The 18,032-nt window shown below is 40.0% G+C and overlaps 1 protein-coding gene across 2 annotated transcripts in view; it reads right to left on the bottom strand.

Moving 5' to 3' along the window:
* WWOX (WW domain containing oxidoreductase) overlaps positions 1 to 15,870 on the bottom strand; it is a 473,685-nt gene extending 457,815 nt beyond the window's left edge. The window contains exons 1-4 of one of the 2 annotated variants that reach the window (XM_036390457.2): positions 15,750 to 15,870; positions 13,436 to 13,500; positions 12,106 to 12,163; positions 11,410 to 11,588 (exon numbers count right to left, since the gene is read on the bottom strand). In XM_036390457.2, coding sequence (XP_036246350.1) covers positions 11,410 to 11,588; positions 12,106 to 12,163; positions 13,436 to 13,500; positions 15,750 to 15,856 — 409 coding nt within the window. In that variant the 5' untranslated portion in view covers positions 15,857 to 15,870. The other variant, XM_036390458.2, reaches the window with a different exon arrangement.
* Positions 15,871 to 18,032: the final 2,162 nt, after the last annotated feature.

Here is an 18,032-nt window from a genome sequence, read left to right as displayed (position 1 = left end):
TCTTTTCCACTTCCCAAGTCATCTAAATGCAAACAGGTCCTGCAACATGCCTGAATAAAGGAACAGTGGCCAGGGATTCATCTGAGGGGAAGAAAAGGAGAATCAGAGATAACAAGTGAATTTTCTATCAAATCCAAGTTCTATCTTTCATACCTACTCCTTGCTTTTGATGCACATCAATGACCAAAAATCACAGTCAAATAGTTCAGATTTGCATCTTCCATTTCAACCAATCCCAAAGCTCTGTTTAGAAAAAATACACTCCTTTAAAAGGGGGTAAAAAAAAACCCTCCCAGCCTTCATGTTTCATCTTCATCTTGCATTTCTTTATCTATTACAGGATCATGCTCCTACCAAATCCCAATTAATTTCTACTGAATATTTTTAAAGTGTATTGCATAAGTCCAGTGGCCATCACATCTGGAACTAGGGATTATTCTGTTTGAACTTTTTATTCTCAGTGTTTCTTCAAGCATAGAATAAATTCATGTTTTCTTTTGTCTTTAAAAATGACAGTGTGGCTTCCTGCAAGCCAAGGTAGCCAGTTTTCCTAACACAAATCAATTACTGTATTAAGTAAAACAATCCAAATTTAGCGTTTGGCTATATCATTTAATGTTTACAGGGAATTTATTAAAGAGTTTATTTTTCTGTTTGCATACCATATTTTTCCTTTGCAACAGGTAAAATATCATGAAGGCAGACAGGTATCTGAATATGACACAACTCAACACACAACTTCACATTTTCTAAACAGAAACCACCTTTCCACTTGAAAGTGTATTTAAATGTATTATTATCAAGTCAAGTCAAATAGAGTTACACACATTTTAAAAGAAACCTGGAATAGCACTTTGTCTCAAAATAAGCAGAACTTATTTTAGTGTGACTCATATTCTTTATTTTAGTAAAAACTCTAAATTATTCAGAATTATAAATGCTTATATTCATAAGGGATAAAAAATATTTTGTTAGACTGTAGTTATGTTAAAACACTACTTCTATTTTTACTGCAAAATAAACACTTCCAAATTAAACATTTAACTGAAATCTGGAGTAGCAGAAAACAACAGATCTGCCCATAATGTAAGTCAACATCAAACCAGCATCTTGAGGAAACCTGGATCAGGTCTGAGCAGTCAAATTTGCTGTGACATTTAGGGCACTCCATGTCTCAGCAGTGACTGTTCCTGAAGGTTTGGCAGCTGTGGGATAAATGACCAGTTCCTTTGTTTATTTGCTTAAATAAAGTCAGTCTACTTATAAATACCAGTACTTGAATACATTATTAAGGAAATAACATTTCTGTGCATACTGCTGTTAATCAGATTTTTTTTTTAAAGTTCCAAATTCAGAGAAATAGGGTTGACAAACTTCTCTAAAGCTGCTCTTTGCAGCAGCTTTTGGCAACACAAGAGTTTTTCCCACCAAAGCAAAAATGGAGGAAAAAAGGCAGAAATTTTCTAGTTTCTTTTCAAGTACACCTCTGTTCCTCTGTTAGCCAACACCATCATAGGTTTCTGTACTGCTGAGCTGAGCCCTAATTAAACATAATAAAAAAATTAGTTGCATGTTTTGAATCTCCTTTTGGCAAGTACAACAGTGCAATGTTAATAAAAGAAGTAAATTCAATAAAGAGGAATACTTCATCCAAGGCAGAATAATTAAAAGACATACTGTGCTGTCAGCTAAAGTGCTAGATCCTCCTAGCTTTAATCTCAAAGTCATTTCATGAGAAATGTTCACAGTTATGTAAAGATACAGAGAAAGTGCTACAACATAAACTGGACCAATTTTTTTCTTAAAACAAACTTGATATTTATTTATATCAGTTACACAAACAGTGAAAAATTTTAAAACACACACTAGACATTTTACAGATAAATAATAAAACAAGGTTCTGTCCTAAAAAGCTCACAGTTCAGCTTACAAAAAAAAAAAAAAAGAGAGAGATCTATGGGAATCAAACACACAGAGCCAGATCCTGTTCTAAGGAGCTCACATTTTGCGTCAGGGGAAAGGAACAGACTGAAAATTAAAACAACACTACCTGATTTCTGGCAGTCTCCACCCACCTCTGTCTTTGGGCCATAGGAGATAGGACAATTTGGTTTGGCAGCAAAGGAAGAGTTTAATAAAAGAGTCATTTGAGGGTCCTGCAGAAAGGCCTGAGTACAGGAAAGATGCATTCACTGGTCTCTAGCTCAAACCTGGCAAACCTTTGGGTGTGCTTTAAACTACGAAGGGAAGAGGGAGGTGGGAAGCTGTTATGTAACTCAAATGATCCATCATGTGCTTCCAACACACAAAGTAAGGCAGGAGATGGAGTTCTGAAACAAAAGATGGAGAATAAGAACAGTATTAACAAAAAGTGTCTGTACACAAAAGCAAGGAGAATGGATAACAAGCAAGAATTAGAAATCAATTACAACGTAAGGCCATGGGCAAAAAAAAAACAAAAAACCACAATTGAAGACCTCTTTGCCACACCTTCAAGAAGTGCATGAAAACATGTCATGCATCTTCCCACACCAAAATTAATTTGTGTCTTTTTAGGAGACATTTAAAGTCTATCTGCTCACAGCTGGAACACCAGCAGCCCACCCCAGAGCTCAGTGACAACCATCCTCTACAGCAAAGGACCAATAACAATTACACATTCCAGACCAAGTTTTTTCCTCTATTATTCTATCATGAAGCCTCTCTCTGCCTTACATTCCAGGTGCACAACTTTTTGTTTTGCCAGAGATGAGTGTTTGAAGTGCCAGATGCAAAGAGCAGAACCAAGAAGCCTCAGGCTCCATTCCCTGGACCACAGACTCAATTCAGGAACACAGAGAGACACCTCACAGATCACAATCTCCATTCACTCACAATGCCAAAAGTGTGCTGCCAAATAGGTCATGCATGTTTTTATGCACTCCTCTTTGCTTAGCAAGGCACAAAATAATCCAATTTTACCTTCAAAATTAAAAATCTTTAAGCAAGAATAAGTTTATACCCCTCAGCATCTGCTCACAGCTGGACACAGACCCAAACAAATGAGGCTTTCTTAAAAAAAGCTTTCTTTTTTAGTTGCTGTATTTTCTACTCTTAATATATCTTAATTACTCTCTGCTGAACAATCAGAATAGCATCTAGAGAAATAGATATTTTATCTTGTGACAGAACAATGCAACTCCCACTTTAAACTGGAATAATCTGTAAATGTGGGTAATTTACTGCATCCATACACTGCTCCATAAGTAAAATAAGGCTATTAACACATTTTTCAAAATCTTCAGTAGCACAATCAATGTCTACAATGTACAAATGTACAGAAGCAAGGCATGCTGTTCATGCTCGCCAGGGCCAGGAGAGGAACACGCCCAGAATCTCTGAATTTCCTGAAGCACTGAATACATGTGAGAGTGTCTCCTTCAATTTGGCTGTGATACAGGAGAATTAGCAAACCTCCTCACAAACTTTTAAACTGTAACTTTCTGCACAAAGGAAGCATTTTGACTAATTACCACAAGAGGAAAATGCCCCAGAAATTCTATGATTTTGATTTTCATATAAGAAATAAAGGAAACGCAATTAGAGAATGTATAGTGTTAAAGCTGCTTGGATAAAGAATAAATAATGAGGAGGCACCAAATGCACCTTCTGCAAAGATAACAGAACCTGAGAAAAATATGAAAAAATTCTAAGCAACATTCATTGTTTGGAGCCTTGAGTGACAATGAGTAAGATTTCAATAAATACATCCAGAACTGAACTGCGACACATATTATTTCTACCAAGCAAGTATAACAACAATCAGGATAGCTAACTTCACTAGGATCTTTAACACAAAGAAGACATGAACTATGAATAGGAACTCAGGAACAGTGACTAAGGTAACTATCATTAATGGAAGGAGAGGAAATAAAATGTACTACTATGAAACAATTCAGATTTGAAGACAGATTGTAGGGAGCTTTCTGAAGCAACAGATGAAGTACTGAAATCCACAGTGTAGAAGTACAGCAAGAAATCAAAACCAGCTGGATGGTACAGGAACAAAAATACTGAGGTTATGTAGCTGAACATAAAGCTACAGAGATCTCACATATTAAAAGCCAACAGAATAAATGGAAAAAGGAGAAGAAAAAAATATCCACAGAAGAAAAATAAAAACAAGAGAAAGGCTTACAAGTGTAACATGTGACCTAAAAACTGCAAATACCATTAACTAATCTTAAAAAGGAAGACAAAGGTACTTTTGTTTTTGATGGTCTTCCCTTGAGGACTCCTGAAAGAATGTGACACTTGACAAATTTATTTTCATAAATCACACACTGTCTTTTTTAAAAAAAACTATGTATTGTAGACTTTAGGATGAGTAAGATCAGCTCCATTCTCACTGTACTATTTTTATTCTCTAATTCAGACAAAATTCTGACATCACAAATTCTGAAGATCAAACTCCTTTTAATCAGGTCAGGATTTAGATCTTTGTCTTCCCAGGTTTTTACCTGTCTCATTTCACTTCCTTCTTGGTAGGGATTTACTGTTTCACACCTGAGTTTCAAGACCTTGTAACACCTTGACACAACCAAGCAGTGAGAAGCATAAAAAGGACACAGGATACCGAAATCCTTCCTTCCTGTGCACCTACCTAGCATAGATGTAGTCACTAAAAATTTTCTGCTAGTAAGACAAGAATATCACATTAATGTACATCTACAGACTATAACCAGAATTGTCAGCACCTAGAAAAGCCCCTACATGTTTCAGAAGATCCTGTCATTAGAAAATAAAATGCATTTAGCAACCTCTTCCCTCTCCAGCATCTAGCATGCATTCCTAAATAATTCAAATGTACATGTATCTATTCAAACACTTCTTGAAGCACAATGAGTTTTCAAAGCATGAAGACACAAAATGATGCAAAGAGTAATCTCAATGTTGCAGCAAGACAAACTGAATCATGCAAAAGGTCTTTTCACCTCTGAAGTATGCATAAAATAATACAAAAAACCTTTGTGAAATTCAATATTTCAAAAGACAGAAAAGCAATCAAGTTGAAAAGTCTTTCTAGCTCTTGGTGTTAAGGGGGAAGTATCACCTAGGAAGGCTCCCTGTTCTACAAATGTTATTTCTCTGTAAAAGGAATACCTGAAAGTACAACACAGGCCCACAGCTCAATCCCACCCTTTGTGAAAATATTCCCTTACAAGCAGTAATCATTATTGAACCTTTTAGCCCAGATGTAATTTCTTACATGTTACAACAAGTTTCACATGCACTGTGAATTTCAGCCAAGGTTGATGAAGTTCAATAACTTGGCTAACCAACCATGTGTACTACTCATTACACAAGTAATAAATAGATTCATCAAAATGGACATGAAAAAACAGTATGAACATCTGACACCATTTTCAGCTTACTCAATAAGAAATATAAATTACAGGAAGTCCAAGGGGACCTCTTAATATTTACAGTATGTAACAAGTAAGCAGTTGGAGCCTTATGTAAAGCAGAGCAATATTAATATTCCACAATATTAAGCCACAGTTAAAACAGAGTGATGGCACTCATGGAAAGCTCACTATTACTTGCCATAAATTTTAAGAATACAGTTCTGTAAGCTAAAGAGAACCCTCTTCTATTAATCCAATTTTGAAAATAAAAGCTATTAGTGGATTTTTATTTGTTCAAAGTAGATCAGTACTAATCCCTGACTGACAGCTACAAACATCCCACAACAGAAGGAGTTAAAAGTTCCACCCCAGAGGCACACTGCCCTCCATAAATTGTGTTTTTCTACATCAGTTACCCCAATGGTCTACTCCAGCCAAAACACTTCCTGCAAGACCCAGGCTCTCCTGGGAAAGCACTGTACTCCCATTCCCCTAAAAAACTGGTACAACAAAATTCATGCCTGCTACAAACGTCTGGACTTCCACAAAGGAAATGCCCAGGGGAAAAAATAGCTAAGTGTAAGTTTAAGTAAGAAGCAAAAAACAGAACTTCTACACAGGCACCAACATTTTCATGGTAGTGCTACTCATGGGGTGTAAGATAATTGATGATACATGGAGCCAAAGATTCACCAAAAAAAAAAAAAAAATCAAAATATGCATCAAGGAACAGTTCTTCCATGCTTTTAAAAGCCAAATAAATAAAAAAAAACCCATGAAGTACAATACATGAAAACATTCTCAGGGACAGCTAGGACTTGGCCAAAAAAAATAATCCCAGGTTAGATATTGCTGATCTTTCTGTCTGCCTCACAATAAGCTCTGAGCCCAAACCTCCACAAATAAGCACCACCCCAGCTCTCCACAGGTGCAACCCTTGCAGCATGGAAACCTCCAGCCATGCAGAGGCTGCAGCAGCTCCTTCACCACAACTCCTGCTCTGTACTGAGAACACGAGATGCATCCCCTTAGCAAAACCCCAGCACTCCCTTCTCTGTGCACCCCTGAGCTACATCACAACCATGCACAGAAATTCTTTTAAAAACAGGCAAAAGTTTAATTAAGCCACAGGATTTCACACATTTATGAACATGAATTTGGTTCAGACAACAAACTCTTCTCACTAAGCTGGGGAAAAGTGGGGAAAAGACCATTCAAGAGGCATTGTCACAAGTTTGCTGCCCCAGCTCACATCCCTTGTTCTGCTCTTATAGAAACAGGATGCAAATAATAATTACTAGAAAGCAAAGACCTTGCTCTTTTTTCACCATAATAAGCCATTTAAATAAGTTTACACTAAGAAATCTTAAAATCATCATATGGATAGAATTGAGAAAAATATGGACCAACAGCAGACAGATGTATTTTCTCTGAGAGGTTTTCCTCTTCCCAAAACAAACTGTGTAGCAAAAACAAGCTGACTTTTTCAAGGCTGACAAAGTCCAGGTGTTCCAGCACATGAGAAATTCCAAAACCATACAAGAAATCATAAAGTGAACATATTTAAGGCAGTCAGACTAACATTAATAAAATCAAGCACCCAGTGACATGTAAAGGGTCTGTTTAATTCCTCCCATATGATCAGAGTTTGACTTAAATGAGTAAAACAGAAAAACTGTTATCATTTATAGAAGTTAAATGGCCAGACATTGAAAACAATTTCTTCTATCATAAAGCAGATGTTTAATTGAGATAGATTATAAGCACATTTCCCAACCTTTTGCACCAGTATGACACAAGTTGCTAACACTGAAGTTGGGTACAAGAAATAAAAACTATGGTAACTTCTTACACCAAATGTATATACACAGCAGGGACTCATCTTTTAAGCACTAATTTAGCAACTAATCCACAGTTTCTCTCCTGGCTAAGGCTTCTCCACTGCACAGAAATAAAAGTTCCAGAAAAAAATAAAAAAGAGAATTCCAACAAAACCCTAAACAAGCCACATTGTGGCTGGAGCTTCTGGACTTTCTTCAGCCTCTGAAAAAAAAAAAAATTCTGGTTGTTTTGGGCATCCCTCACAAAAGCAAGGCTTCTTTTGACCTTCATCTAGCAGAAAAATCAGAATCCCAGTTTGACCAACTGCTTGGTTGTGAATATCAATACATTTTTGTGATAAAATCTTGGAAAAGCATTAAGAAACAACCTGCTTTGTGGAATCTTCCTGAGTGGACAGAACAGACCCATTTTGCCCTTCCATTATATTCTGCAACACCACTTGCACTTCACCACTCAGACACACTCCAGTCACTGGGTTAGATCAAGTGCACCTGACACAGAAACCAGATCCCATCATGGTCCCATGGTCATACATGATCCTTAAAAACAGACAGCAATTTTTGCATAAGTCAAAAAATCATATTAGCTACACAACTGGCTCTCTCATACACTTTTTAAAAAATACTTGAACTTGGTTTTAGTATCATTTAAGATTGCTTACACATACAGTTGAAAATACCACATCTCTGTGTAAAATTAAACCTAGAGGAACTGCTGACACACTTTTATAAATTTACAATTCTTGCCCTAATAATTAAGAACACAAACAACAGAATTACAGGAGCATTTCTTAAGAACAGCAGTAAGCTTTTGTTCAGTATTTTCAAAGAGCAACACAGACCTCTACTGGCAACACTGGGGAGCAGGAATCAGCTCATACTAGCAGCAAGCTGGGGAAGGTCTTTCTCTATAAACTCATGTTGAGACCTTTAAACATAAAAACAACACTCAAAACTGCACACACCTTCAATTCCTCCCAGTGGAATAAATCTTACCAACCAACTGACAATTTACACTATTCATGTTTAAGTGTACAGACAATATGTTTTTATAACCAGACTGACAGCACAAGACTGAACTGTTCAGTAAGTCTGTCCTACTTCTTATTACACCAGCTTTATTGGGACCAAAATATACCTCAACTTTCTAATGTGATATTCAGACTAAAATTTTGATTGAGCTTGAAAAGTAGATGAGAAAATGCTACCATCTTATTGCAGGGGTTCCATACTGTTGTCTCCTTATCTCAAAAGTTTAATACCTTCTTGGTGTTTCTCGTGGGCATCTCCTCCAAGCACTGACTCTTTCTTCTTCACAAAGCAGCCACTGACCCCAGCTCCCTTTTTCTCACCCAGCCACCCCACTCTTTTATAGCACTCTTCTTCTCATTGGGTTACAGCTGTAGCCTGTAAAGTCAGGCCCATTCCTAATCCTTTGATGATTGGCCCAGCTGCAACTCCTTAGGGGTAAGATTACTTTCTACACTATATTTTCTTATATTCTATCCCCTACAAGCAAAGAAACCCTAAAGAATACTTGGACTGCACTGTCAGAAGAAAAAGCTTCAAAAATAAAAAAGAAAATATTTCACTAATAACTCTTGAGCTGCTAGGACCTCTTCATATTGTAAGAACAGAATCATTTGTTAACCTTTTCCAAGCTGCTAATCAAAAATTAAGTGTTTATGAATGCAATTTTTTAGCAGTTTTTCCCCTCACACTTTGCAGAGCAATTTTAAGGATTAAGTTAATAAAGTGGGTGTATAATCTAGGAAATTCTTACAGACCACTTTCCTAATCAGGAATGAAAAGAGCCAGCACAGGACAGACAGTGTCCCTATTTATAGACAAGTTAATGGCAATGAGGCAACGTGTGACACCACTAAAACCCTAAAACTGCTGAAGGCATCCAAAGTATTCCCTCAGAAACTAAACAAGTATCTCTGTTTTTCACAAGTTGAGGAGATTTTTCAAATCTAAGGGAAAAAAGTGCTCCTGACAAGCAAGATAGAAGTCCCTGTATTAGATTCACAAATAAAGTGAATTAAGATATCATTCCATCTTTGCTGATCTGTTTTTAACATTGCTATCTTAAAGCAGAGTATATGTATGAATAAAAACATCACTTATGTGTCCATCCATCTTTCAAGGGATTCTCAGCATTTCCCAAACTTTATCTTGAGCATCCAGCAATGCAGTAATTGAAAATGCATTTTTCTGACTGCAGTCTACCAAATTACAGCTTGATCTTTGTTCTATGCATCCTGAAATGAAACATTTCTCAACAAATGGACAGACACCATAGCTAGTTATTTTCAAATATACCACTGAAACTCATTTGGACAACAATCAAACGGCTCAGTTGTTTTTTTCCTTGCATTATTGAGTACAAATGCTCAACAAGTGATACACTATTTTTATCTCTCTTTCTACTTCATGGAGAACATTTCCCTCAAATTATTTACGCTTACCTCTACAAGAAAACATTTTGCTGTTCTGAAATCACAGGAATTGTTTACTCCTCAAAATAATCAGGGAGGAAACTATTACCTCCAACAGACACAGAAAATTCAAAAGGAATATCTACCACACCAAGTGGAGCATAGCAGTGAAATCCTAAACCAACTGCAAAAATAAGCTCCAAAACTGGTAAGAGTCCCTTTGAACCAGCTAATGAATCCATGCTCCATGGGAAATGGTAGGAAACATCAGACACTGCATAGGACTAAACAGCACTAAATGCAATGTGTGATAAGCAAGAGTTTTGAGTTCTACAGGTCCTAACACCATCTGGATCACACATTTTTACCTTCAAATTTATGGACTCTATGTCAAAGCAAAAAATATTTCAAGCAAGGATATGATTGATTACTTGTGACCAATGCAGATTATAAACTAAGGGAGAAACATGGAAAAAAAATTTTTGACAAAACCATTGTGTATCTTGGATTAATCTTTTGCCATATTTGAAACACCTCCCACTGATTCAGCAAGGCTGAATGGCAGCTCTGCTCCTGCTGAAGGCAAATCCCTTTGAGTCCAGGTAACTCTTGAAATGTTCAGAGACTGCACAATTGCATAAAGAGCAAATTGTACTGCTGGGTGTAATGTAGAGAAATGCTGCATCACAACTTGGAACACAAACCTCACTAGAAAGCCCCAATTCATTGAGACAGGTAAGTACAACACTTGCTGCCCAACTGCAGTGCCAATCTGTAGCAGCACATCAGGCAGAGACAGCAGGATGTCACTGCAAGGCACAGTGAAGCTCTAAATTCTTCATGTGCAGTAACACTCCCTTAAATAATTAAGAAATAAAACCCAAGAAAATTCAGAGTGGTAAGTTCTGCTATTAACCCATTTTACAGAAAGTCTTCAAGGTTTTCCAATGTCCTCAAAAATGCATTTAAGTCAAAATTCTGAACTAAACTAAAAACCACCAAATAATTTGCATAAGGACTCCTTCAATATTGATGTAATCCCATCACAAAGAAAAATGCAAAAAATAAAAGGCAACAAAAGGTCAACAGTTATCTGAATCTCTCACTCACCCACTAGAGAAGCAGTAATATTTAAAAGATATCTAAAGAAGCTGGGTCTGAAAGGATTGATGAATCTGTGAGACAATATAACTAGCAGGGATAACTAAAGGTCATAAATTGTATTTCTTTGAACTAAAGGAGCATTGAGTAAAACATCCTGACACAAGTTCATCATCAAATTCACTTGAAACTACCTTCAGAGATAAAAATGCCACAGCTTCCTAGGAAAATCTTTACCTGAATTTTCTTGCTAGCATAAGGCAGTCTTTCTGAATACTTTACCTGAACTGCCCTGCAGTGATACAAACCTCACTCCTTGTCCTAGCCACCAAGATCATCAAAATAAAATTCCTTTCTCTTTCACAGCCATCCTTTATATATTTGCATAATGTTAAGTGCCTCCATCAATATTTTTCTAGACAAAAATCAATTGTTTCAACACTTGATATCTTTCCTGTAGCTCTCCTATAAAGTCCAAATTCTCCCCAGATTTTTAAAAAACACCTTTCTAACTAGTGGCTTTATATGAAAAAAGTGCAAATCAAGTTTGAAAACAAAAAATACAGAGATATTTAAACAAGCAAGTAGGTTGTCAGACAAAGTTTGCCTTATTTTACCTTTTGTGCAATGTTAACTTACCTATTCCTGAATTGGCTCCTGTGATTATTGCCACTTTCCCACTCAAGTCACGGCCCTGCAGAATTTCCATTGCAGTACTGTTCCCATCATATTTTTGTCTTGTAGTGGGTTTTACTGGGTTATCTTCTACTGTAAAGGCCAGTCTTGGGTCAAGGTAGGTAGTCCTTTTGTTTATGTGGCTGCAAAAGAACACAAAAACTCAACTGCTTGAACTCTTCTGTTCTCTACATTTAGATTTTAGATGTATTTCAACCACTGCTGTGTACAATTCCAGTGGATTATTCAGATTCCCAAAGAATCTTTTTTTTTCAGTTTGGTTGAAATTATCCCAATTATTTTTTTAATCAAACTTTTTTTTTCCAGTTGTGACAGCATCCATTAATAATTGTATTTACATACTTCACAAGCTATTCTTAACTTCATGTGAACCCCTGATATAAAAGGCAGAACTGTGTCAGGGGAAAAAAGAAGAAAATCTTGTTACATTAGAGAAGATCTTGCTATCTTTTATAGCAAGTCTATAAAAGGACCCTAAACTTGCAGACACTGCAATATCTGCATTTGGATTCTGAAGCTGCATTTATTCATCTTTTTGTCTTTCCAGCTGATATTGTCACAGTCTCATAACTCAGGAGGCTACTCAGCATGTAACCCAGCTGTCCTCCTTCTACATACTCCACAATTTGAGATACTTACTCCACAAAATAGACTTGTCCATTTTCATCAGTCTCCTGCTCCCATCCATATGGCAGATCTAGGAAGCACATAAAGCATTGACTTTATTCTCAGGCATTAGAATACTCTTCAGTTTGAAGTTTAAGTGATTTCTCAGAGTGATGAGATAATTCTGCATTGTTTTCTGTGGGTGGTGCAGCTACCTGCTGTCCTTGAGTACAGAACTTGACAGAAGGATTGCTTCCCTAATCACACACAATTGCTCTCTCATGGAAGTACAACACACAGAAGATCTGGTACAAGTGCAATGGCTGGTAGATTAAGTACAAAGACAGTCTTAGAAAATCTTTATAAAGATTATTTCATGTTATAGTACAAAAAAATATAGCAAAATGCAACCATGCTTCCAAGCACATACAGATCTATACTACTCCCAGTTCAGTATCTATCCCTGCTAAAATAAATAGCAAAAGCATATAGGAAAATTTATGTGTAACACATACCAAAAGCTGAAAGATCAGAGCCCTCAAGTGGGCATGAGATACAATAAATCAAACCTAAATGATTCAATGAAGTTAGAAGGACAGATAAAAGAAAAATGACAAATCTTTACGTAACAAATTCTTACATAAAAGATTCTACAAAGGTAGTTAACAGATGGCATTCAGAGTATTTCTAACCTTACACAGACAATTTAAATGGAATATCTACAACTGGAAAGTATTCATTTCACTTTGACTGATTGAAGACTTAGTGAAAACATTCCACTTACAGTCAGATTACCAATGCCAACAGAAACATGGCCTGCCAACAGTGTGGTGTCCCCAGGTACAGAAGCTTCTGGAAGATCTGATTTAAGGCACTGACCCAAGGTCCTTGAGAAGATTTTCCTCTGGAAGTGTCCTGCAACACTGCCTGCCTTCTGCTCTGGCACAAATACTCAGTTGGGTTGGGGAGAGTGAGAACTAATGAGGTTTCCTTCCATGCCAGGGATACTCCTTGATGAAATACATTCTTTGAAGAATATAATCCAAATATAAATATTATCAGATGCACACCAGGAACACAGAACCCCAGCTTTTGACTGTGCTTAACAAGCCACACTAAACAAACCCTGTAACCTGGAATTAGTACTTTGGCTTTGTGGAGCAATACAGGGAAGCCATAAAACTGCAAAGTGATCACTCTACACAGACACAATCACAGAGGTAAAACCCCACTGAAATCAGCCATATTCTGCAAGCTCAGAATCAGTGACAACTAGGAGATCAAAATGAGATCAGTCAGAGTTTGTGAAGGAACCAGGTGTTTGTAAGATAATGTCAGTTCATTAGAAAAGTTTAACACAAACCTCCTGCAACACGCTTCCTCTTGCCAGACTTAGGATGTTCCCACTGTGTTTTTTCTTCTAGGTGGCTGCAGGAAAAGAAGACGTTTAAGATTTTTAAAAATTGCCTAATAATCTTTCTGATGTAACCCAAAATATCCCCACAGTTCTGAAAGTAACTAACCAGAGAGCACAGGAGTCTATAAAAATTCAAATAAATGTCTGCCTTCCAATCAAAGTTTTGTTGCTTATAAGGGAAAAAAAAAAAAACTCATTTAAAAATAACATTAACAGACTCAAAAAACACCTCAAAAATATAATGATCCTTGGCAGGAGTAAGGAAGAAAGAAGCAAGAAAAGAATTTATCACCAGCTAGTAATAATAAGTCTTCAAATTACAAAAGCACCTTTACAAATCAATATTGTTAGGTAGGAGTTTTAGAAAGATGCTTTTGAATTTGAAAGGTGTTTTAGAAAGGTTACTAATATTATACTCCACAAATAAATATTGTTAGGAGTTTTAGAGAGTAAAATATAAGTTGGATTTCTATGAGCAATTGTAGCTTTGGACAAGTAAGTTTATCCACAGGCCTTGACTAGCAGGATATTTATTTAATATACATAACAATGGTATCCCACCTTTTCTTCCAGTTCAGAGACTTTATTCATTTAAATCACTAGCAGAATTAAAATACTCCATCATAAGATTTTCTGCACTATAGACTAATAAGCAAAGTCATGTGCACATAAACAAGGTTCTAAAATAACCAAAGCACTGAAATCGAGTTGGACATTAGGATCTCATCTTTCATTGAGTATTTTTAAATAACAACCAAGTTTTAAGAGTCAGGCAGGGATTAATTGAGTGCCCAAATTGACAGCTGCCCAAGTGTGAAATAAAGAGTGACAACAGCAATAAATAACATACAAAAAACTACAAATAACCTACAGGCCTAACAGCCATTTACACACAACAAAAGCAACTTTCCCTTCTTACAGCAAGGCCACAGTGACAGCTCACGGTATTACAGGAATCACAGCTGGGGAGCTGGGACTAAACAAGTGCACCTGTGTGACCTGAAAATAGGAGATATTTAACCAAATTACAGCAGCCTGACAAGCGAATGCTGTCCACCTGTGTGCCCACCTAACTCATCATAAACACCTTTAAAAGTCTTCAAGCAAAATAATCTTATTCCAGCTAAAAGTTCATATTGGTGATAAGGTTTAAAGTAAATTCCCAGAATATGCAGAAGAATCACACATACAGAGTGTATACTTAAAGACAGCAGCAGTGCAATATATTTTTAGACACCCTGGGCAAGATTTTCAGAGAGTAAAGATATATTATGCTATGTCGTCAAACTGAACCAGCCCAGTTTCACAAGAGTTCAGAAACTGACCTGTTGAACTGACTGTGTAACAATTCTGCTCAACAATACCTCGTTATTTCGTAGGTTTGTTACTTTCACCAAGAGACTCCTTCCTGAAAGAGCTTTTGAAATCAAAGGAAATACACAAGCAATTGACATTAGACAAACACCTAGAATGAAATTGCAGTGTGGATAAACTAAAGCATTCTGTCCAGCGTTTTTAAGAGCAGAACTTGGAAGGACAAGGCACCAGTGAGATTGAACCATACTTTTCCACTCTTTTGTGGAAGGGAGTAAACTCTTAGGGCTTTCAACAGAAGGAGGTCCCAAGATCAGCATGGCTACAGAAACCACGCAAGAGGAGAGAGTGTATAAACACATATTCCACTGAGTTAGCTCATCCTGCGGCACATTCCCTTTGTAACCCGGGAGGATGGGATCCTGTCCAGCAGCACGGGCAGGAGGTGCTCAGTGCAATTGTTCATCTCTTGCCCCAGGTGTACTGAAGAGCTGCGGAGCAGCACGCACAGGGTTTAACTTCCACCGCACTTGTTTCTCCTCTGCTCCCATAAGGAAGCACCCTGACCAATCTGCAATATTGTGTGAGCCTTAACCAGCACGCACAAAGATCGCCCCGGAGTCCCGAGGCGCCCTGGAACGGCTCCCGGCCGCTCCGACACCGCTCCCAGGCGGGTCCCGCGGCTCCGCACCGCTCCGGCCGCTCGGAGCGGCTCCGCAGGGGCGGCTGTGGCTGTCAGAGCCTTCGGAGCCCGTCCCGCAACCCAGCCCAGCGCTCCCGCAGCCGGGCGGGCACCGCACACGGACCGCGCACCGCGCACCCCGCACCAGCCCCGCGGTGCGTCCGTGAGGGGCGGCTCCTGCCCCGCACCAAGGGGCGGCTCCGCGGACGCTGCCGCGGGGCGGTCAAAGCGCTCCCGGCGCGCTCGCCCCGCTCCCGCCCTTACTTGGCGTAGTAAACCCAGCCGTCCTTGGTGGTGCGCTCCTCCCAGCCCGGCGGCAGCTCCTCCTCGCTGTCCGTGTCCTCCAGCCCCGCGTACTTGAGCGCGGCCATGGGCTCGGCGCGGCCCCGCTCCGCCGGCGCGCCCCGCTTCCGCCCGGCCCCGCGGCACCATGGGAGCTGTAGTTCCCGCCGCATCGCCCGGTCACCGACACCGCAAGGGGCCCCGGCTGAGCTCGGAACAGGGGTCGCAAGGTTTGGGCTGCTCTGGTAGACTCAGTGAGGCACATCTGGAGCGCTCTGTCCAGTTCTGGGATCTCCAGTACAAGGGAGATGAGGAGTTAGCGGAGAGGGTCCGATGATGAGGGGTCCGGAGCGCCTGATGTGAGGAGGCACCGCGGGACTGGGCGTGTTTGGTCTGGAGAAGAACAGACTGAGAGGGGATCTCATTAATGCATGGAAATATCTCAAAGGTCGGTGCCCAGGGGATAGTGCAAGGCTCTTTTCTGTCGTGCCCAGCAGTGGGACGAGAAGCAATGGCCATAAACTAAAACACAAGTTCCACCTCAACGTGAGGAAGAGTTTCTTTACGTGGAGGGTGGCAGAGCTCTGGAATAGCTGCCCAGGGAGGTGGACATTCAAACCACACCTGGACACATTCCTGTGCCACCTGCTCCAGGTGATTGTGCCTTGGAAGGGGGATTGGACTGGATGATCTCCCAAGGTGCCTTCCCATCTGATTTTCAGGGTATCAGGTGCTTCCAGCCCTCTGTTTTCAGAGCGGTGAATACAGTGAGGCCCTGGGAAGCAATGGGAAATGAACTGGTCTTGAAGGGCAAAAGTTCTTTCCGCCGTTATCTGTCCCAACCTCATCTCAGGGATGAGACTCTTCCTCATTAGTGAGGGATCCTTGCTGAGGAAGGCCTGGCTGGAGAGAAGAACCTGGCTGTGCCAACACCCACCTGGGACCCTGCAGGTGCCTTCACCTGCTCGGAGGCACAAACACGGTCACCTTTGCCAAGCCTGGCTCTCTGGTGACACAGCACGGTCAGCTGCAAAGGCTGAAGCATTCAGTGAGCTGGCCAAAAGCTGCAGTAACTCTGGCCTGGCAGCTGAAGCCCTCTCCCCTGTGCAGCTGGGACAGATGGAGAGGGAATGGCTGTCACCATTGCTCAGCTGCTTCTGATTCCCGGACCCGTGTACTGTCATATTCCTGTCTGTTTACATAACCAAACCCAGCAGCCAGCGGTTGTAACAGCATTGCTGTCCTTTAGTGGGGTGTTTTAAACAAAATCAAGGCAAAGGCGGCGCTGGGCAGAGGCTGTGAGCACTTCAGACCGCACCAGGTGGCAGTGCAGCCTCACAGATGCACCGCAGGCTCTAAATCGAATTTTCATGCACTATTTGAGGCACTGACCTATATCGTTCCCTCACTCCCCACTAATGGCATCCGTATCTGGCCAGAAAAAACAGCCTGAATTTTTTTCTGCCCTGCTGCTCCCATTGCTTTGCAGGTTCCCCCGAGGGATTACACGTACTAAATGATCTCCTGCTAGAAATAAAAACTCATGCATCATCAACAGCCTGTTCTCATGCGAGTATTACTGGCAGTATTAAAAAAAGCTGTGACTATACTTTTTTGGGTAAACATTTTGGAAGGAAAGCTTCAGTGACATACTTGCTTCTGGTCCAAGAAGAGGTAACTGAATGGTGAGATGGGCCAGGTCCCAAGAAAATAGATTATTTAATCTGAAGTACAGAAAAAGAGTTTTATTCTAGCAGTAGTACTGTAGGGATATGGAGTTAGTTTTCTTCCTGTTGCAGTCTGTCAGTATGCAGCATTCAGCACTCCATGAATTGCATTCAGTGGGAATGTGGAAGTCATTTGTCTGACTCCTATCCCAGCCATCTGTACAGTATAAAGTCTGCACTATGCCCTGGATGGATACAGCAGTATTTCTGCATCTCAGTGATAAGGGTGGGGTGTGTGCAGTGTACACATCCCCCCAGGTGAGGCTCACCCTGACCAGCAGAACAAACCAGCCCAGAAAGGCTCCTGGGCTGCCTGCCCACACCTCAGCTCTGCCTTGGCCCTCTGCATTCCCCCACATGTCCAGGCTTGCTCTGCCCACCCCAGGCAGCCATGAGTGTGGGCTACACAACCACAGTGTCTCCGTGCTTTGGCTCTGGGACCAGTCTGGAGTGACCCAGCACGAGGCAGACACTGACACACTTGAGCAGGGACAAGGGCTAGGATGTAGGGAGGGGATCCTTCCCAGGAAAGGGAAGA

Source organism: Molothrus ater, chromosome 12, assembly GCF_012460135.2.
Source record: "Molothrus ater isolate BHLD 08-10-18 breed brown headed cowbird chromosome 12, BPBGC_Mater_1.1, whole genome shotgun sequence".
Classification (NCBI taxonomy): domain Eukaryota; kingdom Metazoa; phylum Chordata; class Aves; order Passeriformes; family Icteridae; genus Molothrus; species Molothrus ater.
Note: the sequence above shows the minus strand (reverse complement) of the source record. Positions and strands in the feature narration are given on the sequence as shown.